This window comes from Chrysochloris asiatica, unplaced genomic scaffold (genome assembly GCF_000296735.1).
Source record: "Chrysochloris asiatica unplaced genomic scaffold, ChrAsi1.0 scaffold00090, whole genome shotgun sequence".
NCBI lineage: Eukaryota > Metazoa > Chordata > Mammalia > Afrosoricida > Chrysochloridae > Chrysochloris > Chrysochloris asiatica.
Genome location: NW_006408608.1, coordinates 3,555,724 through 3,572,811, shown reverse-complemented (window position 1 = coordinate 3,572,811; position 17,088 = coordinate 3,555,724). Strand labels below are relative to the sequence as shown.

The 17,088-nt window shown below is 49.3% G+C and overlaps 2 protein-coding genes across 2 annotated transcripts in view; both read left to right on the top strand.

Annotated features, from left to right (window-relative positions):
- PADI1 (peptidyl arginine deiminase, type I) overlaps positions 1 to 9,851 on the top strand; it is a 40,813-nt gene extending 30,962 nt beyond the window's left edge. Inside the window, exons 12-16 of the mRNA XM_006866339.1 lie at positions 3,054 to 3,198; positions 4,166 to 4,259; positions 5,395 to 5,474; positions 6,162 to 6,287; positions 9,618 to 9,851. Coding sequence (XP_006866401.1) covers positions 3,054 to 3,198; positions 4,166 to 4,259; positions 5,395 to 5,474; positions 6,162 to 6,287; positions 9,618 to 9,851 — 679 coding nt within the window. The remainder of the gene's footprint in view (positions 1 to 3,053; positions 3,199 to 4,165; positions 4,260 to 5,394; positions 5,475 to 6,161; positions 6,288 to 9,617) is intronic.
- Positions 9,852 to 14,178: 4,327 nt separating this feature from the next.
- The window catches only part of PADI3 (peptidyl arginine deiminase, type III), a 41,918-nt gene continuing 39,008 nt past the window's right edge, over positions 14,179 to 17,088 (top strand). Inside the window, exon 1 of the mRNA XM_006866409.1 lies at positions 14,179 to 14,270. Within this exon, the coding sequence (XP_006866471.1) occupies positions 14,179 to 14,270 (92 nt within the window). The remainder of the gene's footprint in view (positions 14,271 to 17,088) is intronic.

The window sequence follows — 17,088 nt, the reverse complement described above, 5'->3', positions numbered from 1 at the left end:
AGCAGAAAGCCTCATCTTTCTCCCATGGAACCACTGGTAGTTTCGAACTGTTGACCTTGAGGTTAGCAGTCTGACTTGTAACTACTATGTGCTGCTATCCTAGGTTTCCCATACTCTGCTCCTACCATTGAAAACTGCTTTGAGCAATTCTGCCCCCTGGTGGCAATTTTGATTATGACTCAGACTAGGCCGGCTACTTCCCAAGAGGGAAACCCTACACAGGGTCGCAATGGGTGGGAACCCAGTCTATGACACTTAACAACAAAACAACAAATCATTTTGTCCATCCTCCTGAGTCTAGGAGAGCATACTAAGGGGGATTCTACCCTTTCCCCAACCTTATTGTTCCTGATTCCTGTTACTTTCTATTCATGACTAATTTATTTTTCTGAGGCCTAACTCTCCACTGTGGTTACGAATCAGGCTGCGAACCTCAGGGTCAGCAGTTCAAAACTACCAGCTGTTCCGCGGGAGAAAGATGAGGCTTTCTGCTCCCGTAAAGATTTACAGCCTCGGAAACCCTGTACAGGGTCGCTATGGGTCGGAATCGACTCCACGGCACATCACAACAACAACAACAACTTTCCACTGTAGGATAAACATTGACAGCAAGGTCGGTTTGGACCTCAAGGTCAGCGGTTCAAACTCACCAGGGAGCCCTATTAGAGTCTCTATGAGTTGGAATCCACTTGATGGCACTTATCAACAATCTTTCCTTCCCATCATTTCGCTGTCTATTTAAATTTAAAAACAACAACAACAAAAACAATACTGTGCTTGGGAATTCTGGTGTGATGCTGAAGGGTAAGCACTAGATTGCTAACCACAAGGTTATTGGGTCAAACCCACTAACCCTCTACAGAGGTGCTATGAATTAGAACTGATTCAATGGAACTTAACAACAAGAATGTATCAGCGGGCTTCAAGAAGTTACTGGAAAAACTGAGTGGAGCCACAATAAAATTTTCCCATGAACTTTTTGAAGCCCCCTCCTACTGAAATAATAAGAAATACAAGAAAAATCTGTCTCCTGATCCCATTCCTAAAAACCAAATCAGCATTTTCATTTATTACTGTGGGACCTCTCTCCTTCTAGTTTTTGTCTATAGAATATTCTATTTTACATAAACCATAAACTATGGGGGGAGGGCTTCAAAAAGTTCATATAAAAATGGAATGAAAAGACAATAGAATTTTTTCATGAACTTTTTGAAGCCCTGCCCCTCCCTTGGGTTACATGGCTGCTCAAAAGCATTAATATATTGATTTATTGTCAGTTCTTATGTGTGAGAGACTGGATAGAATACTGACGAACACTGAGAAAATATCCGCTTGTGTGGAGCTTAGGATCTCGTGAGATACCAGACAATAAAAAGACAGATAAGATGTCAAGTGGGCAGCATACAGGTGGTACCAAGTTCTATCGAGAAAAATAGATCTAGAGAGGAAAGGTAACATTTTAATTAAATCTGAAGGAGATGAGGGAGTGAGTCATGAGGGTATGGGGCATGGGGAATGATTTCAGGTAGCCAAAACAGCAGGTGCAAAGGTCCTGGGGCAAGAGAGTGTCTGATGTGTTCAAGAGACAGCAGAAGGCCAACATGGCTACAGCCTAGCCAATGGAGTGGAGAGAGACAGGAGGTGGGTTGACCACACAGGGCTAGGTAGGTCCTTGTAAAGACTTCACTATTACTGTGGATGAGCTGAGAGTGATTTGGGGGATTTGACTCGAGGAAGGGCATGACTTAACATCATATTAAAAACCCTCCCTCTGAGTAGACTGCAAGGGAACAAGTGAGAAAGGGAGAGGTCACTGGGATGATACAGGTGAGGGAGCTGCCAACTGGCCAGGGGCTGGATTCTGTACTTTTCGATAAATCATGCTTGTGATAGATTCTTAAGCAGACAACTAAGAGCAAAAAATGTAAACCCTTATTTCGTAAAATGTATTGGAATCCCTGCTCTCAAATGCCTCTTATATAGATAGTACACATTTGTGTGATTGTAAGTAGCTACATGTGCAGGAAACAGTGGGCAGAGCCGAGTATTAGAAGTTATTCTGATTTTTGATGAGTTACCATTTAATGGTCCAGGCCTCGACTGCCTCCTCTGTGACATGGGGTGTCACAGGGTCCCCTGCATGCCCAGGTGGCTGTTTATAATATCTTCTCCCACAGTTCAGGGACTCCAGTCCCTGCCCTCTTATTTCCTGCTCTCGGTGTCCCCTCCATCTTTCCATGCCAGCCCTTCCCTCTGCTGAGCAGGGGTTTGAAGATGCCCAACCCTCTCTTCAGAAACTGGCTGGGAGGAGAGCCGATGTTCCACCCTCACTCTGTTCACCATGGTTCTCAAACTTTGCCTGGGCAAGAATCAACTGAGATGTTTGACAAAATGCAGATTTGGAGGTGGGGGTGGTAAACGCCCCCAAATGAAGAAGCTTCCTGAGCCACACCCTGAAAGACCTTGAGATGTGGAGGTTGTTTGCACCTAGGAGCCTTCAGTTTAAATGAGCACCAGCCCCTGTCAGAATTGGCTCCAGATGCTACATTTTGGGAAACATTGGATTGAGGGAGAGGAAGGCTAGCTCACCTTTTGAGCAAAAGGCTGTGTGGCAACCTCTCTGAATCCTGGGAGGTGAAATGAGGGTCTTGTTTCCCTTTGGCAAAAGGAGCTTCCAGGATGTTCTGAGATAATGGTCAGAACATGCTTCTAGGAGCACCTGGAGGCTGTACGTGGGGAACATAACCTGCAACCCCCTGTCTTGAATAGTCCCGTGACACCTGACCTGTGGTGTGCCATCCCCATCTCCTCCTGGGGAGTTTTCCCACCACACCCCCAGACTTGACTTGGGTTTGGAACTGCTGGGATTGGAACCAGGGCACTGTGATCCAGGCTAAGTCACTTTGGCTCTCTGAGCCTCAGCTTCCCCATCTGGGAAATGGGGACAAAAGAGAGTAGTCATGAGGCTTGGGTGGCGATGCACACAAAGTGCCTGCTTGGTCCCAGCCCGCAGCAGCCATGTATTGACAGCCTGTGCTCTCCTCCCTGACCAGGTCTCCGGGGAGGCGGATGAACAAGGTGGTCCGCAACTTCCTGCAGGCCCAGCAAGTCCAGGCGCCTGTGGAGCTTTATTCGGACTGGCTCTCTGTGGGCCACGTGGATGAGTTCCTGAGCTTTGTACCCACCGCTGACCAAAAGGTGCGTCCCCCACCCCTCCTGGCTGAGCCACCTCTGCTCCTGCCCAACCTGATGGGCCAGGACAGGTCAAAGTCACCTGGAAACAACTCAACCCTGTGTCTAGAGTTTGCTTAGGATCAGGGCAGCGTTGAAACCATGCTGCTGGACTAGACATTTTCCAGACTTAAACCCCTCAACCAAGAGCCACGAATAGTCCTGATGATAATTTACTGAATCAAAGGAGCTCTGGTAGCGTAGTGGTTATGAATCGGGCTGCGAACCGCAAAGTCAGCAGTTCAAAACTACCAGCTGTTCTGCAGGAGAAAGATGAGGCTTTCTGCTCCCGTAAAGATTTACAGCCTCAGAAACCCTGTACAGGGTCGCTATGAGTCAGAACCAACTCCATAGCACATAACAACAACAACCATGTACCACACGTTTTAATTTATTAGCCCATTTGGTAGAAACTGTTATCATTGTTCCCATTTTACAGATGAGGAAACTAAGGCTCAGAACAATGAACTCATTAGAGGTCACATAGCCTGTAGGTGGCAGAATAGGATTCAAACCGAGACAGTGGGTCTCATACTGACCACTGGACTGTGGCCTGCTAGGCAGGTCTTCCCATGAGCAGGAGATTACAGCCCAGTGTGGTAAGAACTCCGACAGAGGCAGATACAGGGTGCAGCTAAGCCAGATGCAAAGGAGTTGTCCCCTCTGCCAGTGAAGGAGACCCCTAAACTGGTCTTGAAGGGAGAAACTGGAGTTCCCTGGTGGTCAGGGTGAGGAAGGGCACTTGAGCAGGGAGAAGAGCACATAGGAAAGGTATGAGCCAGCCTGGAGAACTGGGGGAGTTGCAGACATGTGATTGGGCATGGGGAACCCCATTAATGGCCTGGCTTCTGAGCTCAGACCTTTCCTGAGCTTGGGGTCTCCTTCGTCTAGGGGGAGCCTGCCCCTGAGCCGATTCTCCCTCCCTCTGTGCCAGGGTTTCCGGTTGCTCCTGGCTAGCCCTAGCGCCTGCCTCAAGCTGTTCCAGGAGAAGAGAGAGGAGGGCTTCGGGCAGGCGGCCCAGTTCGATGGTGAGTGTTTGGACCCTATTCACTCACTTCTTCGCAGCCTAGGCACTTAAGTCTTCATTCTGTGGACCCTCCGCCCGATGGACCAGTCATTGCTGACTCCTAAGGCCCTCACGTGGGAGCTAAGCTTTACCTTTCTAGGATCGGGAATGGGAATCTCCAAGAACACTGCAAGGGCTGGTGAGCCACACCCCAGGAGAAGAAAGAATCAGGAAGAAATGAATGCTCTGGTTGGGTTTGCCCCGTTTGTGCCACCTACTTTCTTGTTCTTGTCCCTGTCTGATCTCCCCACCACCCACGTCTTATCTCTTTTCATAAAATTAATGTTAAATTAATGATTCAAGATAAATTGAAGATTGATTACGGTGCCCAGAGCATTTAGTAATGGCTGTACTGTAATTATTAGGGGCGTTCTGGTGTGGCGCTGTAGGATAAGCACTGGACAGCAAGGTCCATTTGAACCGAAAGGTCGGTGGTTCAAATTCACCTATACAGGGTTGCTCTGAGTTGGAAAGGACTTGACGGCACTTAACATCAATAATTATTAGGAAAGCGCGGTGGCTTTGTAGGATAAGCACACTGTAGGATCAGTCCCTTTCCAATATGGTGGGGGAGGTCTTTGATCCATTACCAGGTTTTTCTAGTAACCACAGGCTGTTCCCATAAAGGTTCCCAGCTTCTGGCTTTCTTCCTCCCGCTTCAGACCTTGACACAGGTGGGAGGAAAATCCTGGTCTGGATTAATGTTGTTGTTAAGTGCCATTGAGTTGGTTCTGACTCATAGCGACCCTGTATAGGGTTTCTGAGGCTTTTAAAATCTTTGCAGGAACAGAAAACCTCATGTTTCTCCTGCAGAGTGGCTGGTGGGCTTGGACCACTTGAACCTTATGGTTCACAGTCTACTGTTTACCGTATTTACTGTTTCTGGTTTTGTTGTTGTTAAGTGCTGTTGAGTTGGTTTTGATTCATAGTGTATAGAGTTTCTGAGGAGCAACTGGTGGGTTTGAACTGTTGACCTTGTGTTGTGAAGTCCAGTGTTGATCCTGCAGCTCCACACTAGGAGTCCTATACAGCCCTAAACCCATGATGGCCCTGGGCAGTCCTCCCTGACTCTTGTAATCTCTTTGATTCTCTTACAGGGTTGAAATATAAGAAGAATAGAAGCATTGATGAGATGCTAGAGGATAAACGTCTCCGGAATGACAGTCTTTATGTACAGGTGAGGGTTGGGACGCAGAGAAGCAGGCCCAGAAACTACAGGGCTGAGGAGACTTGGTTGTAGGCTTCTGGAAAACTGGGGGGATTTATGGGTCTGATGGAAGAGACCCAGAATGCCCTCAGGACCTCCTAGATTGATGAAAGAGACGCTGGTGCAGTTCCGGGGAGTGGCTGATTCCCATGGAATCAGAACTGCATTCTCATGATTAGAGATCCGTGTTTAGGGGATGGGTGAGGGAGTCATTGAGGGCCTTCTGAAGAGAAGGGTGAACAGGGGTATCAGGAAAGCTTGCCACAAGGCTATGCTTGTGTTCCTAGTTCAAAGCCTGGGTGCTCAGTAAATGGGCAGAGTGTCCTCCAGTCCCTTTCCTAGACTGCTGAGATGAACCAGGAGCATCAACCATACTGTGCCTTTGTCTGGGACAGTGGAGTATAGTGACAAGGGCTTTTGGGATCCAAAATTATCCAGATTCAAATCCAACTCCGCATTTCTAGCTCTGTGTCCCTGGGCAGTTCCCTTGAGCCTCAGTTTCCCCCATGAAGACCTAGTAATGGTGCCTATGGCACAAGGTTGGTGTGACGACCAAAAGAGCTAGTGGGGGCAGAGGGCTCTGCACAGATCTAGAGCACAGTAGGTGTCTTCCTTGTCTGTCCGGTGGGCTCCGGCTGCCTGTCCTTCTGTCCTCAGAAATGCATCGACTGGAACCGCGAGGTGCTAAAGCGGGAGCTAGGCCTGACGGAACATGACATCATCGACATACCCCAACTCTTTGTTCTGAAGGATTCCTACGCAGAAGCCTTCTTCCCGGACATGGTGAGAGCCTGCTTCCTGCTCCTTGGGGGTCATCTGGGGTTCCAGAGGAGAGCTACTCCCTGCCCAAGGACAGACTAGATCTTGCCCCCAACCCCCACCCCACAACTCACCCATGTTCTTTGCCATTTTGTTTTTATGCCAGCAGAATATTTCCATAGTCTCTGGGTGGCACAAGCAGTTTGTGCTCCATTGCTAACCTAAAGGTTGATAGTTCATACGTGCCCAGCAACACTATGTAAGGATGGTCTGGCGGTATGCTTCCGTAAAGATTGTCGCTGTTGTGCCATTGAGTTGGTACCGACTCATAGTAACATTGCACAGGGTTTCCAAGAGCAGCTGGTGGGTTTGAACTGCCCACCTAGCAGTTAGTAGTCCAGTGTTTATCCTACAATACCACACCAGTTACAGTGGAGCACAATACTGCTCTAACACAAGGGATCGTCGCGAGTTGGAAAAGGCTTGGCAACAGCTAAAAACAAAAGCATATTTCTAATATCACAGAAGATTCGAATCAATACCATTGCCAACGAGCAATGATTTTCAACCAGGGGCGATTCCTCCCCTCTCCTCTCCAGGGCAAGGAGCTCTGGTAGCTCAGTGGTTACAAATTGGCTTGCTAACTTCAAGGTCAGCAGTTCGAAACTACCAGTAGTTCCACAGGAGAAAGATGAGGCTTTCTGCTCCCGTAAAGATTTACAGCCCCAGAAATCCTGTACAGGGTCACTACGAGTTGAAATTGACTCCACAGCACATAACCTCCTCCTCTTTTCCAGGGCATTTTGAATGTTGCAACAAGTAGGGGTTCTACTGGTATTTAGTGGGTAGAGGCCAGAGATGCTGTTAAATATACCATAGTGCACATGATAACCCCCTCACAACAAAGGGCTTTCCTCTGCCCCCCACCTCCCCTCACATACACATACACCAACTGGGTAAAGAAAGCATGATTTGGTCCCTAATGCTTCATCTTTTGTTTGTGGGTCTCACCTGCCTGCTCTGCTCTCCTTTCTGTTCCCCAACGGGGCTTCTGAGTGGGGCAGGCAGGGTAGGCGGAGCTGCTGCTGCAAGTGGCTCTCATTAACTCAGGACAGCTGACTCAGAGATGAGGCTGGGTGATGATGTCATCTCACCTGGGAGGGGCCTGAGAGATGTTATCAGCCAAGTCCTGGTCAAAGTGTCCATTAAGCCCTTGGGAAAGGAAGTTGGGGTGTTAGTAGCTATGCAGGGTGGTCCCCCAGGATGGAAGAGAGATTCTTCTTTTTCATTCTGGGACCTTTAGCTGAAATCCTTCTTTTTGGACAGTCTCGGGGTTTGGAATGGGTTCTGGGTCCCACTCCTTATTGTGGGCTCCTGGCAGAGACTCCTAATGCAGATTCTCAGCCTCATCACCACTGACATTGAGGCTAAGTAATTCTCTGTTGTGGAGGCTGACTGGCTGAGCGTTGTGAGACGTTAAGCCTGGCCTCTACTAACAGACGCCAGGAGCATGCCCTTGTCATGACAGTCAAACTTGCCCCTGTCTGAGGTCCTCTACTCTAAGGTCACGGTGCCCATGAGGACCTTCTGTGGGGAGGGGTTGTTCCTTCTGTGTGCAATATCATATGGTAGCCGCGGAACCACACGTGCTGCTAAGCGCTTGAAACATGGCCACTGTGGCTGAGGAATGAAATGTTTAATTAATTTAATTCTTCCTTTTAAGAGTCATATATGGATGGTAATAACTATTGGATGGGGCTACTTGGCCCTGGTTCTGGATGGAAGGGTAGGGGAAGGCCTAGTTTGGAGCCCATGACCCGAGGCAGTTCCCTTTGGGCTACAGCCTTGTGTCTACTTTCTGGAAGGCCCTTCCTTAACTCGGTCTGTCTCTAGGACTCTCCTCATATAGGCCCTGCTAGATGATCCCAGCATGTCCTCACTGGAAGGGCCCTTGACTGTCAGTGGGGAAACTGAGGACCACAGAGAGAATGTGTGTGACTTGCCTAGAGTAGAGTTGGACCTAGACCTCGAGCTCTCAATCTCTCTCACTCAGGGGGCATCAGAAGCCAGACTGGCTGTGGTCCTGAATCCTTGATCATCCTCCTGCCTGCCCACCTCAAACCCCTAAAGTGTGTTCTGGCTTATCAGTGGGCAAACAGGCAGCTCAGGGCCAAGGCAGTGGGATTAATCCAAAGAGACCCTCCAGTTTCGTGTTGGTCTTAGGCATGGATGGCCCTGTAGGACAGACTTGGGAGGACAGACACAGGGAGTACAAGGCAACTTTCTCCCACCTCGAGAGAACCCAAGACTACCCATAGAGTCCCCTTTGAACTCAAAGGACAGTTCTTTGTGATCTCTGATCATCAAGTTGGGGCTGAAATTTCCTCCAAGAAACCTTCCTCCAAGAGACCTTCCTCATAGTTAGAACCTCAAGTCAGGTCCGTAACTGTGAATGTCAGAAGTGCTATCAAGGTCAACTCAGGTGCCTAGGCTCCTAGCCTCTTGCAACACTCCTCAGCTTCCCAGGAGGCCCTCATGCTAGACTTGGGTAGACTGTAAAGAACATGATTTAGGATATGAGTCAGACCCAAGTACAAAATTTAATCTCACTGTTCTCTGGCTGATGCCCTTGATTATGTTACTTAACTCTGTCTAACCACAGTCTCAGAGGGAGACTGGAAGGTTTAGTGATGACATAGTTGGCACATAGATGATGCTCAGTACATGGGAACAGTGATCAGGGTTAACAGGGACTGTTGAGTAAGCTGTGTACTAAACAAGGGCATACACCTATGAAGATACTCATAGTGTAGACCTTGAAGATGTGTGCATTTATTTTACTAGTGTCTGTCATCATTGTTGCTAAGTGCCTTTGAGTCGATTCTGACCCATAGCGACCCTGTATAGGGTTTCTGAGGAGCAGCTGGTGAGCTTGAACTACCAACCTTGCAGTTCAAATGGCTTTTCAGTCTGGCGCATTAAACCACAGCGCCACACCAGGACTCCTTACTAGTGTCTAGCAGGTGATAAATAGTAAGTGCTCTTGTTCTAACAAGGTTGTTATCATATGAAAATTCTGGGAGATGGAAGAACATCCCAGAGGAAGGGATGACACTTTAACTCATGCAAAGTTACCATGTCGGTTGCTGGCAGCCCTGATGTTCTTAATCCTCCCTTCCAACTAGGAGACTTTTTCTTCTCTACTTCTCTAGACCCTAATTTTTGAGGTGCCCCAGGATGCTGGCAAGGGTAAGAGAGACTCCTGGGATGGTCGAACAGAGTCAGAGTCCAGAGGGACCCCAGGTGTAGTGTCTCCAGTGCCTGAGCCTTCCTCTTTCTTTCTCTTTTCTCTAGGTCAACATGGTGGTCTTGGGCAAGTACTTGGGCATCCCCAAGCCCTTTGGGCCCATCATCAATGGCCAGTGTTGTCTGGAGGAGACGGTGCGGGCCTTGCTAGAACCACTGGGCCTCCACTGCATCTTCATCGATGACTACTTGTCCTACCATGAACTGCTTGGGGAGATCCACTGTGGCACCAACGTGCGCCGGAAGCCCTTTCCCTTTAAGTGGTGGAACGTGGTGCCTTGAGCCTGCCCCCACCCCCACACCAGCCATCCTCTCTGCCCACCTGCTGGGGAACCCCAACAAGGTGAAGGCAAGGGATCTTTACCTGACCTTCATCCACTTGGGGGAGCTTTGTGCACTCCCCACCTCCATGCCTGCAAACGTGCTGGTCACTGGGCATTAGGGGACAAGAAGGGAGAGACGATGTCCCACCATCTGGAGGGGCCTACCCAACTCAGGATGGACTGACCTCACTCTTCGTTTGCCTTGTCCCTGTCCATGATCCCCAGAGGTACCTGGAAAGTTCAAAAGCTTTAACACATTCAAGGATGGCCGTGAGTGACCTCAGCGGAGGAACACCACTTAGGATTGTTGCTGTTAGCTGCTATCCAAGTCAGCGCTGACTCCTGGTGATTTTATGTCTAACAGTATGGAATGTAACTGATTCTGTGGCATCTGCATGATCGTTGGCATGGTGTTTGAGTCCATTGTTCCAGCTGTTGAGTCAGTCCAGCTCATGAGGGGGTGTCCTTCTTTCTACGGACCCTCCACTTTACCAAGCATGATGTCCTTCTCCAGCGATCATTCCCTTCCAATGATGGGGCCAAAGGAAGCGAGTCAAAGTCTCACCACCCTCCCTTCTAAGGAGGGTCTCACTGTAGTTCTTCTAAAGCTGATTTGTTTGTTCACCCGGCAGTCTGTGGCATATTCATTATTATTCGCCAACACCACAATTTGAAGGCATCGATCTTTCTCTGTCTTCCTTTTTCATTGTCCAATTTTTGCATGCATGGAAGGTGGTTGAAAAGGCCAGGTTTGGATCAGGCACATCTTAGTCATCAAAGTGACATCCACGTAGGATTGCCCCCTCTAGTCTGACACCTTCCTTGGGCTCAGGGATAATGATTTCATATTTGCATCAAGAATGGGGTACAAAGGATCTGATTCTGGAGCGAGGGACCCAGTCTCCAGAAAGAGATATCCAAGGCATCCTCTTTTCTCTACCAATTGATTGTCTTCTCCCAAAGGGGAACCTAGGTTATGAACATCCAGTACCCACCCCTGCCCCCCAGCCACACACAGGCAAACGTAGTGTCTGAGGGCCTGTTTTTAAAAAAAGAAAAAGCCAACAGAAACCCTTTAATAGCTGACTCCATCCTCAGAAGGGCACTTGTTACTGTTGGAAAGCCTCTAATTATGAGTGCTCACTTCTTCCGGTTCCCAAACTGCTGAGAGGACAGTATACGTGCTTTGGAGGAAACACAGGGCACACAGGCCGCTAACAGAGAGGACTGAAGGGCAAATGATGGAACTCGGGGCCAGGAGGCCTCTGTGACCTGGGTTGTAGACCTGGGACTCTGGATTCCAAGTGAACTGCTGTCTCTGTCTCCGATATAACAGGAAGTGGGGGCCCAGATGTTGGGAGAAGGTGGGAGGGGGGGAAGCCATTAGGTTATCTTGAAAGGTGGGGTTTAATTTCCTCTAATAGGCCTTAATTATTCCCCTTCTGCAGGCGGTGGGAGGGAAAGGCAACTTCCTGAGGACCCTGCATGTAGCTTGAGTTTCACCTATGAGTAAACTCCCGTGGCTGGCTGGTGCCCACTTCTACAGCAAGGAAGAGGAAGCTGGCATGGAGGGGACAGGTTTAATAGCGTGACCCCAGTGAGTTCACCCACGATGTGTGTAGGCAGGCTTAACTGGGCTGCAGGGTGAGAGGTGGCCTCAGCTGGAAATAGGCTGGGAGCGCTGTGGGACCAGACTGCCCTTCACCCCAACTGCTACTGGACTGGGTCTCAGCCTGGCTGAGTTTCCTTTGGTAAGACCTCAGACTGGGCTAGTCACACTCATGGAAAACAAAGTGAACAAAGACAGTACAGAAGACACTGAGACACAGGAGATGGCTCTAGCTGAAGTCTGGAGTGGATCCCGAGAGCTTCCTCTTCTGGAGGCTCCGTGGAACCCCCTTAGCTTAAGATCATGATGCTCTTCAGGGGCCAGTGGAGTGAGCTGGGGTCAGAATCCCAAGGGTGTCATTGCAGAGAGATGGCGGAAGATGGGGAGAAACCTTCCAGAGTAACACTGGCTTGGGGAAGCTCTGGAGTCACTGGGAAGCTCAGGTGCCCTCTGAGGATGTTCTGGGTGACCAACCACCTCTTTTCTGATAAATAAAGATGTCAGCATGCATTTCTTCAAGTGGCTGACTCCTTAGCCTCTGTGGGAAGGAGAGAAAGAAAGTGAAGGGCCCTCCTTCTGATTCTGCTTCATGCCACTGCCACCGCCTTGGCTCATCTTCTGCTGACCAATGGCCATGCTCCCGCACCAGGACCAGCACCAGGCAGGCAGACTGGAGTCATCAGGATGGGGGAAGGGTGCCTGTGCCCTGCTGTCAGACTCAGGAGAGGTGACTTCATTTTAGCTGCTAAGTTACCCAGCCTCAGTGGTCTGCTTTCAAGGGCCCCAAAATATCATCCTTACAGACACACTTGCCTCTGCCTCAGACTGCACCATCGGGCCCTCACCCACTCACCTTATTTTATTTTTCCTTGTGGATTGTTGTTGTCAAGTGCCGTTGAGTCGGTTCGTAGTCACAGTGACTGACCCTGCATAGCAGGGGTGGGGAAGGTCCTGCCCATGGGACATATAAAGCCCGCGAAGTCATTTAGACTGATCCTACCAAGGCAACTGCAGTTCCAGCCATCATACTAGGGGTGTGTTAATTTAATGTTTGACCAAATATAGCAGGCTAATTTTTAAGTTGATAATTTTGTATGGCCTGTAAATGATGTTATAAATTTTGGCAGTAAAAAAATGTTTCCCACACCTGCTGTATAGAGTTCCCAAGGAGTCGCTTGGGGGGGGTTTGAACTACTAACCTTGTGGCTCACAGTCCAGCACTGACCCTATAAAGCCACACCAGGAGAAGTAAAAATGTGATGTCCATCAGTCATTGACACGTTAGTCTAAGTAGACCACAGATCTGTTTCTTAAAAAGCTGGTATTCATTGGCGAGAGATGGGAGCATGGAGGGTAAAGGACAGACAGGGCTCTGAGTGGGGGGATGGTCCTGCCTATACCTGGATCCCCCCAGTTTCAGCATCTGTTCCTCAAGCTATGTCACAAGAGAGTTAGGGAAACTCTCCAGGGTTTTCTCCTGAGTCCTAACTCTTACCAAGAATAGAGTCAGCCACCAAAGCATATTACACGAAGGATGTCATTGGATGCAGCAACCCAGCAGGTCTTCTGGAGAAAAAACTCCCAGCCCGGACCTGGTGCTGGCTAAAGTCAATGTACCAGGCCCTGAATGGGGATCCTGGGGCACAGGTGCTAGTCCCCACCCTGCCTTAGACTGTCTGCACTGCCAGGGAGAAGGGCAGAAACCTCTACTCAGCATTCACCCACCTCCGCTGACCAAGGGTGTGTCTGTCTATTATCTCTGCTGGTCTGGTGATTAGCCACATTTTCAACAGATGAGGAAACAAAGGACCAGAGAAGATGGAACAACCAGGGCCACAGCGGTGCTCCATGAAGCCTGAAACCCCAGAGTCCTCTCTGTTCCGAGTACCCGAATGTCGCCCCCTGCCTTCCCCCGCCCCCGGTCTCAATTTCCCCACCTTTCTGCTCTCATGTTCTAGGCTCCCCTGGACAGGGAGGGTTCTCATCCTCACCATTTACCCCTTCTGGAGGCTTTAGGCACAAAATAATAGTAACAACATCCAAACCAACAATAGGACAACATAGTTATTGTAACTGTCCTTCAGGGAACCGAGCAGCACAAAGCTCACTTAGCCCTGCCTCTGAAAACATACTGCAAGCAACAGGTGAGTGCTCCCCAAGTGCATCTTACTGCTGCCCCTCTGACCCACTGCATCAAGCAGGAGGCTGGGCCTGGGGATCTGCATTCTCATCAGCACCCTCAGCAGGATACAGAAGCCCTCAACAAAGCCATCTTATTTAACATCTTATTTCTGAAATTGAAGGAAAAAGGGGTGGGGAGGATGAGTGTGGAAAGTAAGGAGGGCTTGGACCAGTGCCACACATCCCTGTCTCTCCAGCCCCCGTACTATACATCCTGGCCGTGGACCTGTGGGGACTTGTTGCCTTTGGAGAGAAATTAACAACCTGGGTGATGGGGGAGGGGGCGTGGTAGTGCAACAGGTTCATATGCAAATGTAAGGTTCTTTCCAGCCAATCCTGAACTCTTAGCCATGAAAAGGGGCTGAGCTTCCAAGAGTAGAGCCAATGAGCTAGCACTCTGAGATGAAGAGGCGGGACCAGGGCCTTTTAAACCACATGCAAAGGGACCTCTAGGGCAATGTTAGGTTTGGTGGCTACAGTCTAGTCCAAGGCCAGCATGTCACCTCAGAGAATTGTGCGTGTGTCCCTGGAGCATCCTACCAGCGCCGTGTGTGTAGCTGGCGTGGAAACCCTCGTGGATGTTTATGGGTAAGAGCTTGGTTTGGTTGTCCTCTTCAAGTCTTAGTCTTAGAACAGCAGCCAATCCAGAAAGCTTTGATCCTTTCCTTTCTCAGCTTCGTTTCTTGAGGACCCAGCCAAGTCATGGGAAATGTAAAAGGCTGAAAGTGGGTTAGGAGAGAGTCGGTGTGGCTGAGCTCTGGTCCAGCAACTTGTGGGTGCTACTGCCAGGGGAGCTGTGTACAGAGGGTCCTGCAGGCTTGGCTGGGGCACCCAAGACTAGAAAGAGGTATGTATGCACCTGGCTTACAGAGCCTGAACACAGAGCTCTAATAATTTTTACAAAAATCACTTATACTTACATAGCGATTCCTATGTGGCAGGCACTATTCTAAGTACTTGACAAACATTCAGGAGCTAGGGTTTATTGTTAGCACTAGCTCATTTGATAGATGGAGTCCCTGGGTGGCTCAGTTGGTGAAGTTCTTGTCTGCTACTTGATAGGTTGGAGGTTCGAGTCTATCCAGAGGCACCTCTGAGGAAAGGTCTGATGATTTACTTCTAAAAAATCAGCCATTTGGAGCACAGCTCTACTCTGACACACACATGGTTGCCACAACTTGGAATTGGCTTGGCAGACAACTGATAAGTTCACAGATAAGATAATGATGTACAGAGAGAGCAAGTCATTTCATCTAAGTCACACAGATACTAAGCAGTAAAGTCAGGATTTCAACCCATTCACAGTCCTACTCAGAAACTCTGCTACAGCTGAGGAGGGATTTCTAGTGTGGTTTCCTGTGGCCATTCAATGTCCAGGCATTCGGCTCCGAATGTGTGCCGTGGCCTGGCCCTTAAAAATGGTGGTTGGAAGTAAAGCCCTCATCTTCTCTTTCTCCTAGGAAGAAAAGGAAAAGCTGGCAAGGGTTTTCAGGATTGGGGTCTGGGAACCATCAGGAAGCTAACTTAGGCTTTTGAGGAGCTCCCAGCTCCGAGGCTGTACTGAGGAGACAGGATTCTAGGAGGGGAGTGGAGAAAACCATGTAATGATAATCTCCCTTCCAGATCTCCAACCAGAAGTTCTCAGTTGCAGCACTGTTCCCATGATGGCTCTTTGTTGTGAGGGCCATCCTGGATACTGGAGGATGTTTAGCAACATACCCAACTAGATATAAGCATGCACCTCTCCCCAGCCCCACAAATGTCTCCAAACATTGCAAAATGTGCCCTGGGGGTGAAACCGTCCCCAGCTGAGAACCACTACCTCAGACCAAGGCTTTAAAAGTTGGAGTGAACTCAGTTAGAGGCAGAGATGATGTTGGTTCCATGGATACTGAGTGAGAGGGAGTAAGGAACTGATCATGAGAGGGCAACAAGTCTGGAGCAGGCTCAACCCAGCTAGGTACAGGAACCTGGATAGGTAGTGAGAGTGGGAAGGGGATTTCGGACTCCTTAAGAAGGGGGTCAGCACAGAGGCGGTACCAAGTGCGGTGATGAAGGTGGAAGGCTACCTATTCCACTTGGCGCCAACACCTCCTCCAGAACTGCGTGCCGTGGGTGTGACTCACCTGCTCTGGCTGCCTCATGCCCCTCAGGCAGATGTGTCTCCAGTGTGACTTGCCCCAGGAAGCCTGGGCAGACCCTCCCCCGCAGAACTTCCCTGGAGGATGGGGGAAGAGGGACTGGGGCAGTGAGAGGAAGAGACAGTGTGGTTTGTCGGTAATGTTAGTGGGATGAACCACATTGGAGATTCCTAGAGAGGCTGAGGGTGAGCCAGTCAATTCATGGGTGTTGGAGGCTATTGCATCTTCTTACAAGGGGTCTTGGACTCTACTGGCTAGACCTGCTGGGAGCAGGGGGAGGGTGGTAGAGAGCTGCTGGTTTATTCCTTCACACATTCATCAAGTATTTCTTTGAGGACTGGTGTATGCCACACATAGAGTTGTATAGTGAACCAGCCGGCATGGTCGCTGTCCTCTGACAACCCTACCCTCGGGGGGAGTTCTAGCAGAGATTAGATGCCATTCTTGGGGTGGGGAATGGAGACTTCAGAACGGACTTTGTCATGGGGTTGGGGGAGCTGGACTGGGCTGTTTCTAAGATCCTCTCTGGCTCATGGTTAGCACAGCTGTGTGCTCAGACTGTGGGGCCAACAGGAGAAAGGGCAGTGGGCATGGTGGCTAAGTCCTGCCTCTGTTGCTTACCTGACTTTATAGACTTGGTAAAATCACTTCCCCTAGCTGAGCCTCTGTCTCTTTATCTCTAGAAAGGAGGTAATAACAACATCAACAATGATACACCACTCACTGTATTCATCACTTTACAAACGTTAACTAATTCTCACCATGAGTACAGTATTGTCCCCATTTTACAGAGGAGGAAACTAAAGCACTGAGAGATTAAATAATTTGGCCAAGGGCATGCAGCCAGTGAGTGGTAGAGCCAGGATGTCATGCAAGTCATTTGGCCTTTACTTTAAAGGCCTTTTGCTGTTGTTGTTGTTAGGTGCCATCGAGTTGGTACTGACCCATAGAGACCCTATGCACAACAGAACGAAACACTGCCCAGTCCTGTGCCAACCTCACAATCATTGCTATGCCTGAGCCCATCGCTGCCACCATTGTGCCAATGCATCTCATTGGGGGTCTTCCTCTTTTTCTCTGACCCTCCACTTTACCAAACATGATATCCTTCTCCAGGGACTAGTCCCTTCTGACAATATGTCCAAAGTATGAGAGATGAAGTTTGGCCATCCTGGCTTCCAAGGAGCACTCTGGCTACACTTCTTCCAACATAAATCTGTTTGTTCTTTTGGCAGCCCGTGGTACTTTCAATATTCTCCTCCAAC